This window comes from Anomaloglossus baeobatrachus, chromosome 1, assembly GCF_048569485.1.
Source record: "Anomaloglossus baeobatrachus isolate aAnoBae1 chromosome 1, aAnoBae1.hap1, whole genome shotgun sequence".
In the NCBI taxonomy this organism is placed as follows: domain Eukaryota; kingdom Metazoa; phylum Chordata; class Amphibia; order Anura; family Aromobatidae; genus Anomaloglossus; species Anomaloglossus baeobatrachus.
Window position 1 is genome coordinate 776,505,000 of NC_134353.1, and position 22,602 is coordinate 776,527,601.

The 22,602-nt window shown below is 50.7% G+C and overlaps 1 protein-coding gene across 1 annotated transcript in view; it reads left to right on the forward strand.

Annotated features, from left to right (window-relative positions):
- ALDH7A1 (aldehyde dehydrogenase 7 family member A1) overlaps nucleotides 1-22,602 on the forward strand; it is a 121,520-nt gene that overhangs the window by 49,590 nt on the left and 49,328 nt on the right. The window contains exons 5-7 of the mRNA XM_075341871.1: nucleotides 406-529; nucleotides 3,120-3,252; nucleotides 4,895-4,939. Coding sequence (XP_075197986.1) covers nucleotides 406-529; nucleotides 3,120-3,252; nucleotides 4,895-4,939 — 302 coding nt within the window. The remainder of the gene's footprint in view (nucleotides 1-405; nucleotides 530-3,119; nucleotides 3,253-4,894; nucleotides 4,940-22,602) is intronic.

A 22,602-nucleotide genomic window follows, 5' to 3' on the forward strand; every position in this document is an offset into this window, starting at 1 on the left:
GTATGCCTAGCTATTTCTCACTGGGAGGGCGATTGCTTGGTGATCCTGCCTTTTTATCCTTGACCTTTTGATAACATATCATTAGATAAACCATAAAATTCAGATCCAACTCCTAACACCCCTAGCCGTTAGCTGACTGAGGGAGCTGAGGTGCTCCTTTTGAATGCAACGTCACCTTTGTTTACCTGACACTACGCTGTAGATTTGGCAGCCTTCTGCTCCTGATGTCCAATTCACTAAGATGCGACTCAGATGCAGTACCACTCGCTACTTGCAACAAATATGGAGCTGTTTGAATTGAAGTCCCCAAAAAAATTCTTATAAATTCTGCTGCCTTATCTCGGTTATCTGCAATTTTTCATGCACCCAAAAATATATACATTTTTTTTTTTTTTTTTTTTTCAGGAATCCTTGGAAATGGGAAAGATTTTGGTGGAAGGTATTGGTGAAGTGCAAGAATATGTTGATATATGTGACTATGCTGTCGGCCTGTCCCGTATTCTCGGTGGACCTATATTACCATCTGAAAGTAAGTGTTTCTTGGGGAGGATTTCTATATGGGCCCAGGGGAGCACCGTATAGTTGCACATGAAGACCTTGTGCTGCCAGATAGTGCTGTGTAGGAGGCTATCATGTGCATGAGCCTATACTCTGATATTTTTTACATGAGCATATACTCTGATATTTTTTACATGAAACGGATGGGACACTGATCACACAGTACCAGAGGCGTGGAAAGCGCTGTGGCAGGACTGAATCTCACTTCAGAACCACCACGTTATAGTTTGTAAATGTTATTCACAGGGGTAGTCTGCTTCAGAACATCCTCCTTAAGAATCTCTCAGGTAGCTGGATAAAATAAAATTCTATTTGTCTACTGGAGAAGAGCTAATCCTCTTCATTTGCCCTATGTCCCCCATTGTTTTGTTCTACTGAGCGAACTGTGGATGCTGATATGCAAAATATTGTGCATGCTCCAGCCGTTCAGTGACTGACACAGAGCTGAGAGCACAGCCAGAGTTGTCTGGTAGGTAAGTGTTGCGCCCAGAGTTATGGGGTACTCTGTCCCGGGCGGTGTATATCTGAGGAATGTCACTTTGGTGGCTGTTGGCAGGTTCCGTGCCATGGGCCCTTTTTGTAAAGGGATATATTTACAAGGGATTAGGATAATGTTCACACGTGATGCCACTTGCGGTGTTGCGGCTATGTGGATGAAGCCTCCAATGCACAATGTCCGCTACTGGTGCTGGTGTTAATGGCAGCCTGGATGGTAGGACTTCGGCAGGCAGGGCCGGGCCCCAGAGGGTAGGTGATGTGACAGGTATCAGTAGAAGGTAGTCCACACGAGTTCAGTGCAACTGGGTTTTTACTCGCTTTTGCTGGTGGTAACTGGTTCCCGAGGCCAGCTGGTTTCACCTCCAGGTTCCCTTCATCCCAGTGCCAGTTTAGTAATCTGGTGCCTTCTTCCCCTGCACCTGTCTCTGGTTGGTGGGTCCTTGTGGTGTAGAGCAACTGGGGGTCCCCGTCCGGTGGTGTTTCTTTCCACTGCTGTCTGCCTGATGGTAGCGTGAACCCTGTGGGGTTGGAGTCTCTGGTCCTGTCCCCGGCTCTCTCTTTGCTACTGAGTCTCAGATTCTTGGGGTCAGCGAGGTCCTTGATGGTCCCCTTGCTGTGCAGATGTTAACAGGCTGGCCTGGAGCTTCTGCTTGTCCTAGGGTTTTGTACCCTGTCGGGGCGTAGTTCCGGGAGTACTCCACTGGCAACTACCCTCCTGGGCACCAGGTTACTGTCAACCCCGTGCCAGTGCGTCTCTTCCTGTCTGTCCTCAATCTGCCCCTCCCATCTGGTCAACTAGTGGACTAGACTGGCTCCACCTCTAGGCAGCCATCCATTGGTCCAACCCTAGCCCTGTACCATTGTATGGGGGATTGTTGGGGGGAAAACTGGGATTACCTGGTGTATTTGTGAGTGACTGTCACTGGTCTTCCGGGTCCCTAGGGGGTAGGCCCTGCATCCTGGTTAGGATGCAGAACCCTGTAGCTCCCTGGTGGCTTCCGGGGCGCTACATAAGTATTCGTGATGAGCGAGCTCTACCAGGCTCTGGTTCTCTGTATTTGTAATGAAGAGGTCAGACGCTCGGATGCGTGCTGCTCGTCTACCAAGTATAATGGAAGTCAGTGGGAAACTTGAGCATTTTTCTGGAAGATAATAAACCGCTAATTGTATGTAAAGGAAGTTTTCTTACTATGTGACAATTTTATGATAAGGGTTAAGCCATCGTCTGTTTGTAGCTGCCCTTTTTATTTACAAAAACAGTGGGCAGCCACAGACAGGTATTTTTTTCTAAATATGATTTATCAAAAATACTGAGAATAGTACAAAAATGCCAATTGAAAAGACACGATTTTGTTAGGTCTGTTCTTTTAGGTTACGTGATCCTGGCATGTAGAGTTGAATGCCGCAACCCTCTGCAGCCGCTCTGACAGTAAAATCAGGTTCACACAAGTGCTTTAAAATCGTCTGAGTCTTATCCCGAAAACCCAGACCACTTTTTTCACATTTGTCATCTGCATGCAAATCTTATGCAATACCTTTTATTTATTTAGCAGCAGTTATTAAAAATGTACAAGACCAAATAAAGTTTTGTATGTTTTAAGACTTGTTGTGCCATGAAAATCAAATGCTAAATAGTGGCTTTACATAGAATAACTTTTTTTTTTTTTGTTAATATAACGGATGGCAATTAGTCTTGTGAACCTATTCTAAGAGCGAGATCATGTGCTTTGAACTAAACCAGCGCTGCCGCATCCTTTACTCAGCAATTACTGTTTGGTAACAGATACGGCAGTGGTGATTTACTTTGACTCCAGATCTCATGCGATCACTCAAGATCTTGTACTTTTTACAATGAGGGGGACCTAAGAGGAAAAATGTAGACTCGAATTTTGTGAGAAAGTTGGGCCTTAAGCCTGCTACTAAGTACACTTTTTTGTTAATGTGTTTGGTTAAAATCGCCGATTTTTTGATTTTTGTGGTTGTTCATTATTTTCATTTATATAAAGAAAAGCATGAGTGCGTACAAACAGCAGTTGTAACACATTACTTATTTTTTAATGTAGGGCCTGGGCATGCGCTGATAGAACAGTGGAATCCCGTAGGACTGGTGGGAATTATCACCGCTTTCAATTTTCCAGTTGCTGTATATGGCTGGAATAATGCTCTTGCTCTTATTTGTGGAGATGTGTGTCTATGGTAAGAAATGACTACATAACGAGAAGTGATTCTGTTGGAGAAATGCATAGGCTTAATTGGGCTCGGTTCACATGTCGCGTATTTATTTCCATTTTGTCATGACAACCTTGGAACTAAAATGATCATTACAGGATCTATTCCTTTTTTAATGCCTTTCATTTAATTAAAATCCAGCTGTTCTCCGTTTATTTGGTAATTTAGAGTAAAGTGATCATAACGGATGGCCATTCGTTACGTAATTCATTACCTGATCCTTTTTTTTTTTTTATTTTAAATATATATAAAGTACTGCGCAAGCCCAGCACACTAAAGGTAAAAAAGCTATTTGATACAAAGGAAATCAAAGTGTGCATCTGTAAGGATGTATACAGTGCCTTGAAAAGTATTCATACCCCACGAACTTTTCCACATTTTCTTTCATGTTACACCACCAGACTTAAATGTATTCTATTATTGGGATTTTATGATATAACAACACAAAATGGCAAATATTTGTGAAATGTAAAGGAATTGATACATGGTTTTCTAAATATTTTAAAAATAATCTGAAAATTTGGATGTGCATTTGTATTTAGCCCCCTGAGTCAATTCTCTGTAGGAACCACCTTTCGCTGCAATTACCTCTTCATGTCTTGAGGGGTATGTTTATATCATCTATGCACGTCTAGAGGCTGAATTTTTATTTTTTTTTCTTTGCCCATTCTTCTTTGCAAAATGGCTAGAGATGAGCAAACTTGAGGTGGCTGTATGTGGGCGGATAGCCAAACTGCCCAATCATTGACTTCTAATGGGGTTCAGGTCAAGTCCAGGTGTTGAAATGAACTTTATCTAAAGTTCGTCTGAACCTGACGAACTTCAACAGGTCCGCTCCTCTCTAAAAATAACTCTTGCTCTTGTGAGCTTGGATGTAGAGCGTCTGTGAACAGCAATTTTCAAGTCTTGTCACAGATTCTCAATGGCTTTCTTCTTGTCACTCTTCCATGACCAGGTTTGTGCAGTATATAACTAATTTGCCATGTGTACAGATTTTCCCACCTGAGCTTTCGTTCTCTGCTGCTCCTGCAGAGTGACCGTTGACGTCTCAGCTGCTTCTCCAAATAGATCGCTTCTTGCTTGGCATGTCAGTTTAGGTGGACAGCCATGTCTTGGTAGGTTTCCAGTTGTGCCATACTTCTTCCATTTTTGGATCATGGGTTGAACAGTTACTGTGAGATGTTCACCACTTGGGCTATTTTTTTTTCTCTTATATCCTAACCCTGCTTTACTCTAATTTGTGTTGGTATATAACTTGAGTCCAATAAAATACAATTAAGTTTGCAGGTGTAATGTGAAAATGTGGAAAAGTTCCTCAGGTATGAATACTTTTACAAGGCACTGTATATTCATGGACTCACATTCTCACTGGTGGTAGACATGCCAGAATTAATGAATGTGGAACAGCGTTTCTAGTGTTCCAGTTTACAGTACGTTTTAGGTCTGAATCTTTTGTCTTTCTTGGTTTACTTTTCTTGCTTCACTGCGACTGCTGAAAGTAATGCCTCTCCTATTTTATTTTTATTTCTTGTCTAGATCATTTTATTTTATTCCCTTCTCGTTCACTGATTTTTTTGTTATTAAACTATTTTCTGTTTTCTTCAATTAGGAAGGGTGCTCCCACCACATCACTGACTAGCGTGGCAGTGACCAAGTAAGTTTTATCATTTTTTTTTTATTTCTTTGTGGTCAATTCCGTGAACCTTCTATTTACAGACCTTAGTAAACAACCAATGCTTGAGTTCTGACTACTCGAATGTGATATTTCTTCGTCGCTCCATTGGGAGACCCAGACGATTGGGTGTATAGCTACTGCCTCCGGAGGCCACACAAAGCATTACACTAAAAAGTGTAAGGCCCCTCCCCTTCTGGCTATACACCCCCAGTGGGATCACTGGCTCACCAGTTTTCTGCTTTGTGCGAAGGAGGTCAGACATCCACGCATAGCTCCACTGTTCAGTCAGCAGTAGCTGCTGACTATGTCGGATGGAAGAAAAGTGGGCCCATATAGGGCCCCCAGCATGCTCCCTTCTCACCCCGCTGGTGGTTTGTAAGGTTGAGGTACCTATTGCTGGTACGGAGGCTGGAGCCCACATGCTGTTTTCCTTCCACATCCCCCTGAGGGGCTCTGAGGAAGTGGGATCTTACCGGCCCCAAAGCCCTGAGGCCGGGCTCCATCCACAGACCCATTGAACCTGCTGGATGTGGAGCGGGAGTGCCGTTCAGGGACAAGGCCCTGCACCATTCAGGTACTCTGTGTCCCCGTACACACAGGCACAGCACACTCCAGACTTGCTGGGTGTGCTAGTGCGCCGGGGACAGTAAAGGGTTACAGTCACTGCAGCCTAGCTGAGTGACTTTATGTATGGGGAACTACCGCGCCGGACGCTCGGGAGCGGCGGCGCGGCTGGGACTTGTAGTGCGCCGGGGACTTAGCGCCGACCGCGCTTTTACGGCGGCGGCGCTTATAAATCCAGTCCCCGGCTTTTGCGGCCTAGCTCCGCTTCGTTCCCGCCCCCACCCTGTCAATCAGGGTAGGGGAGAGACGCTGTACAATCAGCAGCGCCGAGGGCTGGAGCCTTATTTACATGCTCCAGCCCTCTCACTGGACACTGTGGGACGCCGGTTTCCCGCTCTGCCTTGGGGGCACGCCCACGGCCCGCCCCTACTCACACGAGCTGGAGAAGACGCCGGCAGCCATTCCTGCAGTCCGAGCTGAGAGATCGGACTCTGGGCAACCAGGCACAGGACTAGGGCGACCACACACCCGCTTATAGGCGGGCGGTAAGCGGCACCTGAAGTGCTGACCCCACTAAATACCGCAGTTGTCCATTTGTATTTTTATGCTTACACTGCATAGGTCGCTATCTTTGGCTATATGCCCTCTTAGATGGCGACACATCAGCAGCAGGAAAGCAGGGGTGCTAAGGCACAGGCTTTCTATGCTGCTTGTATTGCACGTACTGAAGTGTTCATGTGTATTTATGCTTGTATGCTATACACTGCACTGTACGGTCGCTAGTCTGGGCTATTTTCGCCTAGAATGACTAGACTACAGCAGCAGAAAAGCAAGGGTGCTGAGGCACAGGTTTTTTCTATGCTGCTTGTATTGCAGGGGTTGCAGCGTTCATTTGTAATTATGCTTGTATGCTATACATTGCACTGTATATTCCCCTAGATGGCTAGTCTACAGCGGCAGAAAAGCAGGGGTGCCAAGGCACAGGCTTTCTATGCTGCTTGTATTGCATGTGCTGCAGTGTTCATTGTACTTTATGCTTGTATGCTATACATTGCATTGTACGGTCGCCATTATTGGCTCTATGTCCTAGATGGCTAGTCGGCAGCAGCATATAAGCAACACAGGCTTTCGATGCTGTTTTTACTGCATGTGATACTGTTCCACGGCACTGAACCCCATTGTGTGCAATGCTCCCCTGGAGCACTTGGTCAGCCGGGGTCTCTACTAGACGTGGCCAAAGGGACCACCTGTCAACCCTGTCCAAGGACAGGGATGGAGTTGCAATGGGATAGAGACTTGCAGTCCGGACAGGCCATGGGCAATCTGGATCATTGCTCCCTGGCCACCCTCATTGGGAATAAAAATCGGTGCTCCGGGGGGGGGGTCCCAGGAGGCTCTCTGTATGATGAGGCAGACGTAGCTCATCAGGACTTTGATCCTGACAACGCTCTCAATCCGGATACACCGGATGGTGACGCCATAAGGAATGATCCTATAGCGTCCATCAATGGAATGTTGGATCTTTCTCCCTCAGCTCCCCCAGCGGAGTCAGCTTCACAGCAGGAGAAGTCCCATTTCAGTAGCTCAAACGTATATTGAGTATTTTTCTGGCCACGCTGACTTCAGAGAAGCAGTCCAGGAACACCACGCTTACCAGATAAGCGTTTTCTCCAAACGTATTAACGATACACGTTATCCTTTTCCCCCTGACGTGGTCAAGCGCGGGACCCAGGGTCCAAAGGTGGATTCTCCAATCTCCAGGCTTGCGGCTAGAGCTATAGTTGCAGTGGAGATGGGACTTCACTTAAAGATGCCAGACAGATGGACTCTGGTTGAAATCTGTCTATGAGGCTATCGGCGTGTCGGTTGCTCCGGCATTTACAGCCGTATGGGCACCCTAAGTTTTTCAGCTGTTCTTGCACAGCTGGTCTTGAGCATATGTACATTTGTGCCGCAGGGGCGTCCGTAACCTCGCAATGTCTGCATTGCGACTTACCCTATTAATGCTGTCCTGGAAGGACAGTCGAGGTTTCGGTCCTTCCCAAGCTCGGGCAGGTCCCAATTGTCCTCGCCCAGAAGAGCTGAAAAGCCTCAGAGGGGCTCAGTTTTTGGGGGCTCAATCACGCCCAAGGAAGGCAGCCGGAGGAACCGCTACCAAGGCGGTCTCCTCATGACTCTCAGCTCTCTCATCTCTCCGCATCCGCGGTTGATGGCAGACTCGCTCGCCTTTGGCGACATTTAGCTGCCACAGGTCACAGACCGGTGGGTGAGGGACATTGTGCCCACGTGCACAGGACAGAGTTCTGTTCTCGTCCTCCGACTCGATTCTTCAGAACGTCCCCACCTCACCACCGAGCCGATGCTCTTCTACAGGCATAAGGAGTGGTACTCCCTGTTCCTCTTCAGGAACAAGACACGGTTTTCCTCCAATCTGGTTGTGGTGCCAAAAAAGGATGGCTCTTTCCGTTCCGTTCTGGACCTAAAACTGCTCAACAAGCACGTGGACGCCAGGCGGTTCCGGATGAAACCCTCCGCTCCGTCATTGCCTCAATGTCTCAAGGATATTTCCTAGCATCAATAGACATCAAAGATGCTTATCTCCACGTGCCGATTGCTACAGAGCACCAATGTTTTCTACGTTTCGTGATGGGAGACGACCATCTTCAGTTCGTAGCTCTGCCATTCGGTCTGGCGACAACCCCACGGGTGTTCACCAAGGTCATGGCGGCAGTGGTAGCAGTCTTGCACTCACAGGGACACTCTGTGATCCCTTACTTGGACGATCTACTTGTCAAGGCACCCTCTCAAGAGGCATGCCAACTCAGCCTGAATGTTGCGCTGGAGACTCTCCAGACGTTCGGGTGGATCATCGACTTTTCAAAGTCAAACCTGTCACCGACCCAATCACTAACGTATCTTGGCATGGAGTTTTCATACCCTGTCAGCGCTAGTGAAGCTTCCGCTGAACAAGCAGCGGTCACTACAGACTGGGGTGCAGACTCTCCGTCAAGGTCAGTCGCACTCCTTAAGACGCCTCATGCACTTCCTCGGGAAGATGGTGGCGGCAATGGAGGCGGTTCCGTTTGCGCAGTTTCATCTGCGTCCTCTTATTGGGACATTCTCCGCCAATGGGACGGGAAGTCAACATCCCTGAACAGGAAAGTCTCCTTTTCACAGAAGGACTCTCTGCAATGGTGGCTTCTTCCCACCTCATTATCACAGGGAAGATCCTTCCTACCACCGTCTTGGGCGGTAGTCACGACAGACGCGAGTCTGTCAGGGTGGGGAGCAGTTTTTTCTCCACCACAGGGCTCAGGGTACGTGGACTCAGCAGGAGTCCACCCTTCAGATCCATGTTCTGGAAATCAGAGCAGTGTATCTTGCCCTACTAGCCTTCCAGCAGTGGCTGGAAGGAAAGCAGATCCGAATTCAGTCGGACAACTCCACAGCGGTGACATACATCAATCACCAAGGAGGGACACGCAGTCGGCAAGCCTTCCAGGAAGTCCGGCGGTTTCTGACGTGGGTGGAAGCCACGGCCTCCACCGTATCCGCAGTTCACATCCCCGGCGTAGAAAACTGGGAAGCAGACTTCCTCAGCCGCCAGGGCATGGACGCAGGGGAATGGTCCCTTCACCCGGACGTGTTTCAGGAAATCTGTAGCCGCTGGGGAAGGCCGGACGTCGACCTAATGGCGTCCAGGCACAACAACAAGGTCCCAACCTTCTTAGCACGGTCTCGCGATCACAGAACTCTGGCGGCAGACGCCTTAGTGCAAGATTGGTCGCAGTTCCGGCTCCCTTATGTGTTTCCACCTCTCGCACTCTTGCCCAGAGTGCTACGCAAGATCAGATCCGACTACAGCCGCATCATACTCGTCGCCCCAGACTGGCCAAGGAGGGCGTGGTATCCGGATCTGTGGCATCTCACGGTCGGCCAACCGTCGGCACTACCAGACCGACCAGACTTACTGTCCCAAGGGCCGTTTTTCCATCGGAATTCTACGGCCCTGAACCTGACTGTGTGGCCATTGAGTCCTGGATCCTAGGGTCTTCAGGATTATCCCAAGGGGTCGTTGCCACCATGAGACAGGCTAGGAAGCCCACGTCCGCTAAGATCTACCACAGAACGTGGAAGATATTCTTATCCTGGTGCTCTGCTCAGGGAGTGTCTCCCTGGCCTTTGGCATTGCCTACCTTTCTTTCTTTCCTGCAATCTGGGTTAGAAAAAGGTTTGTCGCTCGGCTCCCTTAAAGGGCAAGTCTCGGCGCTATCCGTCTTTTTTCAAAAGCGTCTAGCACGGCTTCCTAAGGTGCGCACGTTCCTGCAGGGGGTTTGTCATATTGTACCCCCGTACAAGCGGCCGTTAGATCCATGGGATCTGAACAGGGTACTAGTTGCCCTCCAGAAGCCGCCCTTCGAGCCTCTGAGGGAGGTTTCACTTTCTAGACTATCACAGAAAGTGGCTTTACTGGTAGCGATCACATCTCTTCGGAGAGTGTCTGAGCTAGCAGCGCTGTCATCCAAGGCTCCCTTCCTGGTGTTCCACCAGGACAAGGTAGTGCTGCGCCCCATTCAGGAGTTTCTCCCGAAGGTGGTATCCTCTTTTCATCTTAATCAGGATATCTCTTTGCCTTCTTTTTGTCCTCATGCAGTTCATCGGTATGAGATGAATTTACATTTGTTAGATCTGGTGAGAGCACTCAGAATCTACATTTCCCGCACGGCGCCCCTGCGCCGTTCCGATGCACTCTTTGTCCTTGTCGCTGGTAAGCGCAAAGGGTCGCAGGCTTCCAAAGCCACCCTGGCTCGATGGATCAAAGAACCAATTCTTGAAGCCTACCGTTCTGCTGGGCTTCCGGTTCCATCAGGGCTGAAGGCCCATTCTACCAGAGCCGTGGGTGCGTCCTGGGCATTACGACACCAGGCTACGGCTCAACAGGTGTGCCAGGCAGCTACCTGGTCGAGTCTGCACACTTTCACCAAACATTATCAGGTGCATACCTATGCTTCGGCAGACGCCAGCCTAGGTAGAAGAGTCCTGCAGGCGGCGGTTGCCTCCTCGTAGGGGAGAGCTGTTTTGCAGCTCTAACTTGAGGTATTAATTTACCCACCCAGGGACAGCTTTTGGACGTCCCAATCGTCTGGGTCTCCCAATGGAGCGACGAAGAAGAAGGGAATTTTGTTACTTACCGTAAATTCCTTTTCTTCTAGCTCCTATTGGGAGACCCAGCACCCGCCCTGTTGTCCTTCGGGATTTTTGGGTTTTTTCGGGTACACATGTTGTTCATGTTGAACGGTTTTTCAGTTCTCCGATGTTACTCGGAGTGAATTTGTTTAACCAGTTATTGGCTTTCCTCCTTCTTGCTTTTGCACTAAAACTGGTGAGCCAGTGATCCCACTGGGGGTGTATAGCCAGAAGGGGAGGGGCCTTACACTTTTTAGTGTAATGCTTTGTGTGGCCTCCGGAGGCAGTAGCTATACACCCAATCGTCTGGGTCTCCCAATAGGAGCTAGAAGAAAAGGAATTTACGGTAAGTAACAAAATTCCCTTCATTTCTTATCTTTATCCTTTTAAGACCCATGGATTCCCTCTAAAGTTTCAGTAGTGTGACGACTCAAGTAAACATGCTTAAATATTCACATCTCAGAAAACTTAGAGGATCTTTTATTACCCCTGACCTGATTTATGTTTAAACTGTGTTTATTAGTATAGCATATTGACACATAATCAATTCCATTGAATTTTTCCAATAATAATTGTACATGGGGTGTTCTGGGCAATATTGCTGAAACAACATCATACTTTCTAATATTTTAGGTACCCTACATGAACTCCTTAACCTGAAACATTAAATACAAACTAGAAGAAATAGGACAAATACGTAGAAGCCGAATAAGGAAGAAGATATGTTAGTGTAAAAGATTAGATGAGAATGAAGGAAAGAAGAGTAAAGCTGGGTTTACACACTGCAACATCGCAAACGACATCGCTGTAACGTCACCGGTTTTGTGACGTTACAGCGACCTCCCCAGCGACATTGCAGTGTGTGAAACCTATCAGCGACCTGGCCCCTGCTGTGAAGTTGTGATCGCTACAAATCGTTCAGGACCATTCCTAGGTCCTTTGTTTCCCGCTGTGCAGCATGCATCGCTAGCAAGTTTCAGTGTGTAAAGGGGACTTTACAGCGACTCCGCGGCTCTGTCTGTGTAGCGTCCTGATTAGCGGTCACTGGTGAAGGATTCACCGGTGACCGCTAATCCCCCGAGTGACTGAAGTGTCCCCCCCTCTCTCATACTCACCGATCCCCGATCACCAGCGCTGCACGGCGTTCACACAGCTCCGGCGGCTTTTCCTTTTTTGAAAAAGCCGGCCGCTCATTAAACAATCTCGTATTCCCTGCTTTTCCCCGCCCACCGGCAAATATGATTGGTTGCAGTGAGACACGCCCACACGCTGAGTGACAGCTGTGTCACTGCACCCAATCACAGCAGCCGGTGGGCGTGTCTATACTGTGCAGTAAAATTAAATAAATAATTAAAAAATCCGGCGTGAGGTCCCCCCCAATTTTAATACCAGGCAGATAAAGCCATACGGCTAAAGGCTGGTATTTTCAGGATGGGGAGCTCCACGTTATGGGGAGCCCCCCAGCCTAACAATATCAGTCAGCAGCCGCCCAGAATTGCCGCATACATTATATGCGACAGTTCTGGGACTGTACCCGGCTCTTCCCGATTTGCCCTGGTGCGTTGGCAAATCGGGGTAATAAGGAGTTATTGGCAGCCCATAGCTGCCAATAAGTCCTAGATTAATCATGTCAGGCGTCTATGAGACACCTTCCATGATTAATCTGTAAACTACAGTTAAAAAACACACACCCGAAAAATCCTTTATTAGAAATAAAAAACACTAACAATCCCTCATTACCAATTTATTACCCACAACAAAGCCCTCCTTGTCCGGCGTAATCCACTGTCCTCCAGCGTCGCATCCAGCTCTGCTGCATGCAGGTGACAGGAGCAGCAGAAGACACAGCCGCTCCTGTCACCTGCACGCAGCTAATGAAGAGAGCCGTGTGATCGGCTGAGCTGTCACTGAGGTTACCTGGATCCAGCGGTGGCCGCGTGTAACCTCAGTGACAGCTCAGCTGATCGCGCTACTCACCGCCGCTCCGGTCAGCTCCACGCAGCAAATGAGGTGAGTAGCGCGATCAGCTGAGCTGTCACTGAGGTTACCCGCGGCCACCGCTGGATCCACCGCTGGATCCAGGTAACCTCAGTGACAGCTCAGCCGATCACACGGCTCTCTTCATTAGCTGCGTGCAGGTGACAGGAGCGGCTGTGTCTTCTGCTGCTCCTGTCACCTGAATGCAGCAGAGCTGGATGCGACGCTGGAGGACCGTGGATTACGCCGGACAAGGAGGACTTTGTTGTGGGTAATAAATTGGTAATGAGGGAATGTGTTTGTGTTTTTAATTTCTAATAAAGGATTTTTTCGGGTGTGTGTGTGTGTTTATTTACTGTCACTTACAGATTAATCATGGAAGGAATCTCGGGGAGACGCCTGACATGATTAATCTAGGACTTATTGGCAGCTATTGGCTGCCAATAACTCCTTATTACCCCGATTTGCCAACGCACCAGGGCAAATCGGGAAGAGCCGGGTACAGTCCCAGAACTGTCGCATCTAATGTATGCGGCAATTCTGGGCGGCTGCTGACTGATATTGTTAGGCTGGGGGGCTCCCCATAACGTGGGGCTCCCCATCCTGAGAATACCAGCCTGCAGCCGTATGGCTTTATCTGGCTGGTATTAAAATAGGGGGAACCGCACGCCGGATTTTTTAATTATTTATTTATTTTACTGCACAGTATAGACACGCCCACCGGCTGCTGTGATTGGGTGCAGTGACACAGCTGTCACTCAGCGTGTGGGCGTGTCTCACTGAAACCAATCACATTTGCCGGTGGGCGGGGAAAGCAGGGAATACGAGATTGTTTAATGAGCGGCCGGCTTTTTCAAAAAAGGAAAAGCCGCCGGAGCAGTGTGAACGCCGTGCAGCGCCGGTGATCGGGGATCGGTGAGTATGAGAGAGGGGGGGAAATCACCAGCAAATGAGGTGAGTAACGCGATCAGCTGAACTGTCACTGAGGTTACCTGCGGCCACCGCTGCATCCACCGCTGGATCCAGGTAACCTCAGTGACAGCTCAGCCGATCACATGGCTCTCTTCATTAGCTGCGTGCAGGTGACAGGAGCGGCTGTGTCTTCTGCTGCTCCTGTCACCTGCATGCAGCCGAGCTGGATGCGATGCTGGAGGACCGTGGATTACGCCGGACAAGGAGGGCTTTGTTGTGGGTAATAAATTGGTAATGAGGGAATTTGTTAGTGTTTTTTATTTCTAATAAAGGATTTTTCGGGTGTGTGTTTTTTAACTGTAATTTACAGATTAATCATGGAAGGTATCTCGGGGTGACGCCTGACATGATTAATCTTGGACTTATTGGCAGCTATGGGCTGCCAATAACTCCTTATTACCCCGATTTGCCAACGCACCAGGGCAAATCGGGAAGAGCCGGGTACAGTCCCAGATCTGTCGCATCTAATGTATGCGGCAATTCTGGGCGTCTGCTGGCTGATATTGTTAGGCTGGGGGGCTCCCCATAACGTGGGGCTCCCCATCCTGAGAATACCAGCCTGCAGCCGTATGGCTTTATCTGGCTGGTATTAAAATAGGGGGGGACCGCACGCCGGATTTTTTAATTATTTATTTATTTACACGGCACACAGAGCCGCGCGGCATTAAATGAAGTCGGGTGAAGTTCACCTGCTTTTCTTTGTCGCTCCTAATTGGGAGACCCAGACAATTGGGTGTATAGCTACTGCCTCCGGAGGCCACACAAAGTATTACACTTAAAAGTGTAAGGCCCCTCCCCTTCTGGCTATACACCCTCCCGTGGGATCACGGGCTCCTCAGTTTTCATGCTTTGTGCGAAGGAGGCACACATACACGCATAGCTCCACTGTTTAGTCAGCAGCAGCTGCTGACTATGTCGGATGGAAGAAAAGAGGGCCCATATGGGGCCCCCAGCATGCTCCCTTCTCACCCCACTTTTGTCGGCGGTGTTTGTTAAGGTTGAGGTACCCATTGCGGGTACAGAGGCTGGAGCCCACATGCTGCATCCTTCCCCATCCCCCTTAGGGCTCTGGGTGAAGTGGGATTTACCGGTCTCCAGGCACAGAGACCGTGCTCCGTCCACAGCCCCTGGGAATCTGCTGGATATGGAGCGGAGTATCGTCAGGGACAGGGCCCTGCTACGCCAAGGTACTCTGTGTTCCCGTACAGTCCGCGCGCACACTGCAGCATTGCTGGGTGTGTTAGTGCGCCGGGGACAACAGCGCTGCGCGCTGGTGCCATTCCTATCTACAGCTTTGCTGAGAGGGGACATGTATTTGAAACTGCCGCGCGGCCGCTGTTGTCAGTTTTGTTTTTTTTTTTCGCTGCGGCGCGGCTGGGACTTGTGGTGCGCCGGGGACTTCCGCGCTGGCCGTGCATATATCACGGCCGCGCTTATTACTCGAGTCCCCGGCTTTCTGCGGCCTAGTTTCGTTTCGTTCCCGCCCCCAGGCCTGCCAGTCAGGGGAAGGGCGGGACGCTGTACAGAACGTCAGCGCAGAGGGCTGGAGTCTGCTTTGCATACTCCAGCCCTCACACTGGGCACAGTGGGACGCCAGTTTCCCGCACTTTGTTTGAGGCATGCCCACGATCCACCTCTCTTCACAGGACGCCGGCAGCCATTACTGTGTGCAGTCTGAGCTGGAGAGAGGAGACTGGGAGACCCAGACACGGGATTCTGGTGCCCACACACCCGCTGTTCAGCGGGCGGTAAGCTGCCCTCAAGGGCTGACCCCCACTGGTGCCGAAGTGTATATTGTATTTTATGCTTGCAGCTTTATATTGCACTGTACGGTCGCTGGGGATCCTTTGCTATATACCCTCCTAGATTTCTCAGAGGACACAACAGCATGTCGACCGCAAAAAGCAAAGGTGCCAAGGCACAGGCTTTCTATGCTGCTTGTACCGCTTGTGGGGCTGTTCTACCGGCAGGTTCCATTGACCCCCACTGTGTGCAGTGCTCGGCCCCTGTGGCACTTGCTCGGCCGGGGCCCTCTGCTGGAGGTGACCCAGGCAGTACCTCCTGTAAATACTGTCCAGGTGACAGGGACGGAGTTTGCAGTCTTTGCTGACAGATTGTCTGTGACTATGACTAAAATTCTTGAAACATTGCAGTCTAGACCAGTACCTCAGGCCATGGACACTGTTAACTCATTGCTCCCTGGTCCCCCTCAGTCGGAACAGCTCCGGGATCCGGGGGTGTCTCTTGCATCCCAGGGTGATGGCTCTGACACGGACGACAGTCCCAGACAGCCTAAACGAGCTCGCTATGAGCGGCCCTCGACTTCATCACACTGGTCGGGGTCCCAGCAGGACTCTCTGTATGATGAGGCGGAGATAGCTGATCAGGATTCTGATCCTGAGACCGCTCTCAATTTGGATACACCAGATGGTGACGCCATAGTGAATGATCTTATAGCGTCCATCAATAAAATGTTGGACATTTCTCCCCCTGCTCCTCCTGTGGAGGAGACAGCTTCACAGCAGGAGAAATTCCATTTCAGGTATCCCAAGCGTAAATTAAGTGTATTTCTGGACCACTCTGACTTTAGAGAGGCAATCCAGAAACACCACGCTTATCCGGATAAGCGTTTTTCCAAGCGGCTTAAGGATACACGTTATCCTTTTCCCCCAGACGTGGTCAAGGGCTGGACCCAGTGTCCCAAGGTGGATCCTCCAATCTCCAGGCTTGCAGCTAGATCCTTAGTTGCAGTGGAAGATGGGGCGGCACTTAAAGATGCCACTGACAGGCAGATGGAGCTCTGGTTGAAATCCATCTATGAAGCTATCGGGGCGTCGTTTGCTCCAGCATTCGCAGCCGTATGGGCACTCCAAGCTATTTCAGCTGGTCTTACACAGATTGACACGGTCACACGTACATCTGCTCCGCAGGTGGCACCCTTAACCTCTCAAATGTCTGCATTTGCGTCTTACGCGATTAATGCTGTCCTAGACTCTACGAGCCGTACGGCAGTGGCGTCCGCCAACTCCGTAGTTTTACGCAGAGCCTTGTGGTTAAGAGAATGGAAGGCAGATTCTGCTTCCAAAAAGTGTTTAACCAGTTTGCCATTTTCTCGTGACCGACTGTTTGGGGAGCGCTTAGATGAAATCATTAAACACTCCAAGGGTAAAGATTCATCTTTACCTCAGCCCAGACAAAATAAACCCCAACAGAGGAGAGGACAGTCGGGGTTTCGGTCCTTTCGAGGCTCAGGCAGGTCCCAATTCTCCTCGTCCAAAAGGACTCAAAAGGATCAGAGGAGCTCAGATTCTTGGCGAACTCAGTCACGCCCAAAAAAGACAGCCGGAAGACCCGCTACCAAGGCGGCTTCCTCGTGACTTTCGGCCTCCTCTCTCCGCATCCTCGGTCGGTGGCAGGCTCTCCCGCTTTGGCGACATTTGGCTGCCACAGATCACAGACCGTTGGGTGAGAGACATTCTGTCTCACGGGTACAGGATAGAGTTCAGCTCTCGTCCTCCAACTCGCTTCTTCAGAACTTCTCCACCTCCCGACCGAGCCGATGCTCTGCGGCTAGCGGTGTCCACTCTAAAAGCGGAAGGAGTGGTGACCCCCGTTCCTCTTCTGGAACAAGGTCACGGTTTTTACTCCAATTTGTTTGTGGTGCCAAAAAAGGACGGGTCTTTCCGTCCTGTTCTGGACCTAAAACTGCTCAACAAGCATGTGAAAACCAGGCGGTTCCGGATGGAATCCCTCCGTTCCGTCATCGCCTCAATGTCTCAAGGAGATTTCCTAGCATCAATAGACATCAAAGATGTTTATCTCCACGTGCCGATTGCTCCAGAGCACCAGCGTTTTCTACGCTTCGTTATAGGAGACGAACACCTTCAGTTCGTAGCCCTGCCTTTCGGTTTGGCGACAGCCCCAAGGGTCTTCACCAAGGTCATGGCAGCAGTAGTAGCAGTCCTGCACTCTCAGGGTCACTCTGTGATCCCTTACTTGGACGATCTACTTGTCAAGGCACCCTCTCAAGAGGCATGCCAAAACAGCCTGAACGTTGCGCTGGAGACTCTCCAGAGTTTCGGGTGGATCATCAACTTTTCAAAGTCAAATCTCACCCCGACCCAATCGATAACATACCTTGGCATGGAGTTTCATACTCTCTCAGCGATAGTGATGCTTCCGCTGGACAAACAGCGTTCACTACAGACAGGGGTGCAATCTCTCCTTCAAGGCCAGTCACACCCCTTGAGACGCCTCATGCACTTCCTAGGGAAGATGGTAGCAGCAATGGAGGCAGTCCCTTTCGCGCAGTTTCATCTGCGTCCACTACAATGGGACATTCTCCGTCAATGGGACGGGAAGTCGACGTCCCTCGACAGGAACGTCTCCCTTTCTCAGGCGGCCAAGGAATCTCTTCAGTGGTGGCTTCTTCCCACCTCATTGTCAAAGGGAAAGTCCTTCCTACCCCCATCCTGGGCGGTGGTCACGACGGACGCGAGCCTGTCAGGGTGGGGAGCGGTTTTTCTCCACCACAGGGCTCAGGGTACGTGGACTCAGCAAGAGTCCACCGTTCAGATCAATGTTCTAGAAATCAGAGCAGTGTATCTTGCCCTACAAGCCTTCCAGCAGTGGCTGGAAGGCAAGCAGATCCGAATTCAGTCGGACAACTCCACAGCGGTAGCATACATCAACCACCAGGGTGGCACACGCAGTCGGCAAGCCTTCCAGGAAGTCCGACGGATTCTAACGTGGGTGGAAGACACGGCTTCCACCATATCCGCAGTTCACATCCCAGGCGTGGAAAACTGGGAAGCAGACTTCCTCAGTCGCCAGGGTATGGACGCAGGGGAATGATCCCTTCACCCGGACGTGTTTCAGGAGATCTGTCGCCGCTGGGGGATGCCGGACGTCGACCTGATGGCGTCACGGTACAACAACAAGGTCCCGGCTTTCATGGCACGGTCTCACGATCACCGAGCTCTGGCGGCAGACGCCTTAGTTCAAGATTGGTCGCAATTCCGGCTACCTTATGTGTTCCCACCTCTGGCATTGTTACCCAGAGTGCTGCGCAAGATCAGGGCCGACTGCCGTCGCGCCATCCTCGTCGCTCCAGACTGGCCGAGGAGATCGTGGTACCCAGATCTGTGGCACCTCACGGTAGGCCAACCATGGGCACTACCAGAACGGCCAGACTTGCTATCTCAAGGGCCGTTTTTCCACCTGAATTCTGCGGCCCTGAACCTGACTGTGTGGCCATTGAGTCCTGGATCCTAGCGTCTTCAGGATTATCTCGAAAGGTTATTACCACCATGAGACAGGCTAGAAAACCATCCTCCGCCAAGATCTACCACAGGACGTGGAAGATATTCTTATCTTGGTGCGCGGCTCAGGGAGTTCCTCCCTGGCCTTTTGCATTGCCTACTTTTCTTTCCTTCCTGCAATCCGGGTTGGAAAAAGGTTTGTCGCTCAGCTCCCTTAAAGGACAAGTCTCAGCGCTATCTGTATTTCTTCAGCGCTCTATTGGGAGACCCAGACGATTGGGGTATAGCTACTGCCCTCCGGAGGCCACACAAAGCACTACACTAAAAAGTGCAAGGCCCCTCCCCTTCTGGCTATACCCCCCCGTGGTATCACGGGTTCTCCAGTTTTCAAGCTTTGTGCGAAGGAGGTCAGACATCCACGCATAGCTCCACAGATTTTAGTCAGCAGTAGCTGCTGACTATTTCGGATGGAAGAAAAGAGGGCCCATATAGGGCCCCCAGCATGCTCCCTTCTCACCCGTTGATGGTGTTGTAAGGTTGAGGTACCTATTGCTGGTACGGCGGCTGGAGCCCACATGCTGCTTTCCTTCCACATCCCCCTGGGGGGCTCTGAGGAAGTGGGATCCTGCCGGCCTCAAAGCTCTGACGCCGGGCTCCATCCACAGACCCATTTGAACCTGCTGGATACGGAGCTGGAGTACCGTTCAGGGACATGGCCCTGCACCATTACAGGTACTCTGTGTCCCCGTACACACAGGCACAGCACACTCCAGACTTGCTGGGTGTGCTAGTGCGCCGGGGACAGTAAAGGGTTACAGTCACTGCAGCTTTGCTGAGTGACTTTGTGTTTTGGGAACTACCGCGCCGGACGCTCCGGGAGCGGCGGCGCGGCTGGGACTTGTAGTTCGCCGGGGACTGGGCGCCGACCGCGCTTTTACGGCGGCGGCGCTTATAACTCCGGTCCCCGGCTTCTGCGGCCTAGTGCCGCTTCGTTCCCGCCCCCTCCCTGTCACTCAGGGAAGGGGACAGGCGCTGAGCAATCAGCAGCGCCGAGGGCTGGAGCCTTTTTACATGCTCCAGCCCTCTCACTGCACACTGTCGGACGCCGGATTCCCGCTCTGCCTTGGGGGCACGCCCACGGCCCGCCCCTCCTCACACGAGCTGGGGAAGAAGCCGGCAGCCATTACCGCAGTCCGAGCTCGGACTTTCGGCACCAAGGCAGGACGGTGGCGATCATACACCCGCTTATAGGCGGGCGGTAAGAGGCACACATAGTGCTGACCACGATATAACTGCAGTGTGTACATGTGTTGTTTTTAACTGCATAGGTCGCTATATGCCCGCTTGGGGAGCGACACATCAGCAGCAGGAAAGCAGGTGTGCTAAGGCACAGGCTTTCTATGCTGCTTGTATTGCACGTACTGAAGTGTTCATTTGTATTTATGCTGATATGCTATACATTGCACTGTACAGTCGCTAGTCTTAGCTATATTCTCCTGGAATGGCTAGACTACAGCAGCAGAAAACCAAGGGTGCTGGGGCACAGGTTTTTTTCTATGCTGCTTGTATTGCATGGGCTGCAGTGTGCATTTGTACTTGTGCTTGTATGCTATACATAGCACTGTATGGTCACTCTTCGGGGCCATATTCCCCGAGATGACTAGTCTACAGCAGCAGAAGAGCTGGGGTGCCAGGGCACAGGCTTCTATGCTGCTTGTATTGCATGTGCTGCAGTGTTCATTTGTACTTGTGCTTGTATGCTATACATTGCACTGTAGGGTCACTCTTCTGGGCTATATTCCCCTAGATGACTAGTATACAGCAGCAGAAGAGCAGGGGTGCCAGGGCACAGGCTTCTATGCTGCTTGTATTGCTTGTGCTGCAGTGGTCTTTTGTACTTTATGCCTGTATGCTATACATTGCAATGTACGGTCACCAATCTTGGCTATATACTTCTAGATAGCTAGTCGGCAGCGGCAAAAAAGCAACACAGATTTCAGTGCTGTTTTTACTACATGGGATGCTGTTCATGACACCGTCCCATTGTGTGCATGCTCCCCTGTAGCACGTCGTCTGCCGGGGTCTCTAGCACTTCGTCTGCCGGGGCTCTACTAGTTGTGGCCAAAGAAACCTCCTGTCAACCCTGTCCATGGACAGGGACGGAGTAGTCATAATATAGAGACTTGCACCCATGGGCAATCTACTTGACCAAAAGGCAGCTCTTCAGGGCTTTGATACTGACATCGCTCTCAATCCGGATACACCGGGTGGTAACGCCATACGGAATGATCCTATACCGTCCATCAATGGAAGGTTGGATCTTTCTCCCTCAGCTCCCCCAGTGGAGATAGGAGACGAACAGGAGAAGTTCCTTTTCAGTATCTCACGCAGATATTGAGTATTTTTCTGGCCACGCTGACTTCAGAGAAGCAGTCCAGGAACACCACGCTTACCAGATAAGCGTCGTCTCCAAACGTTTTTAGGATACACGTTATCCCTTTTCCCCTGACGTGGTCAGCGCTGGACCCAGGGTCCAAAGGTGGATTCTCCAATCGCCAGGCTTGCATATAGAGCCATAGTTGCACTGGAGATGGGGCTTCACTTAAAGATGCCATTCACAGACAGATGGACTCTGGTTGAAATCTGTCTAGGAGGCTATCGGCGTGTCGGTTGCTCCGGCATCCACAGCCGTATTGGCAACCTAACCTTTTCAGCTGTTCTTGCGCAGCTGACCTTGAGCAGGGACATCTGTACCGCAGAGGCGTCCGTAACCCCGCAATGTCTGCACTGCGACTTACCCTGTTAATACTGTCCTAAAAGTACAGTCGAGGCTTCGGTCCTTCACAAGCTCCGGCAGGTCCCAATTGTCCTCGTGCAAAAGGGCTACAAAACCTCAGACGGGCTCAGATTCCGGCCGGGCTCAATCTCGCCCAAGGAAGGCAGTCGGAGGAACCGCTACCAAGGCGGTCTCCTCAGGACTCTCAGCTCTCTCTCTCTCTCTCCGCATCCGCGGTTGATGGCAGACTCCCCCGCCTTTGGCGACATTTAGCTGCCACAGGTCACAGACCGGTGGGTGACGGACATTGTGCTCACGTGCACAGGACAGTGTTCTGTTCTCGTCCTCCGACTCCATTCTTCAGAACGGCCCCACCTCTCCACCGAGCAGATGCCCTGCTGCAGGCGGTGGACGCTCTAAGAGCAGAAGGAGTGGTGATCCCTGTCCCCCCTCAGGAACGAGGGCGAGGGTTTGTACTCCAATCTCTTTGTGGCTCCAAAAATGGACGGTTCCTTCCGTCCTGTTCTGGTTCTGAAACTGCTCAACGAGCATGCGAACGCCAGGCGGTTCCGGATGGGATCCCTCCGATCCGTCATTGCCTCAATGTCTCGAGGAGACTTCCTTGCCTCAACAGACATCAAAGATGCCTATCTCCACGTGCCAATTGCTACGGAGCACCAACGTTTTCTACGTTTTGTGATAGGAGACGAACATCTTCAGTTCGTAGCTCTGCCATTCAGTCTGGCGACAGCCCCACGGGTGTTCACCAAGGTCATGGCAGCAGTGGTAGCAGTTTTGCACTCTCAGGGACACCCGGTGATCCCGTACTTGGACGATCTACTCGTCAAAGCACCCTCCCTCGAGGCATGCCAACGCAGCCTGAATGTTACGCTGGAGACTCTCCA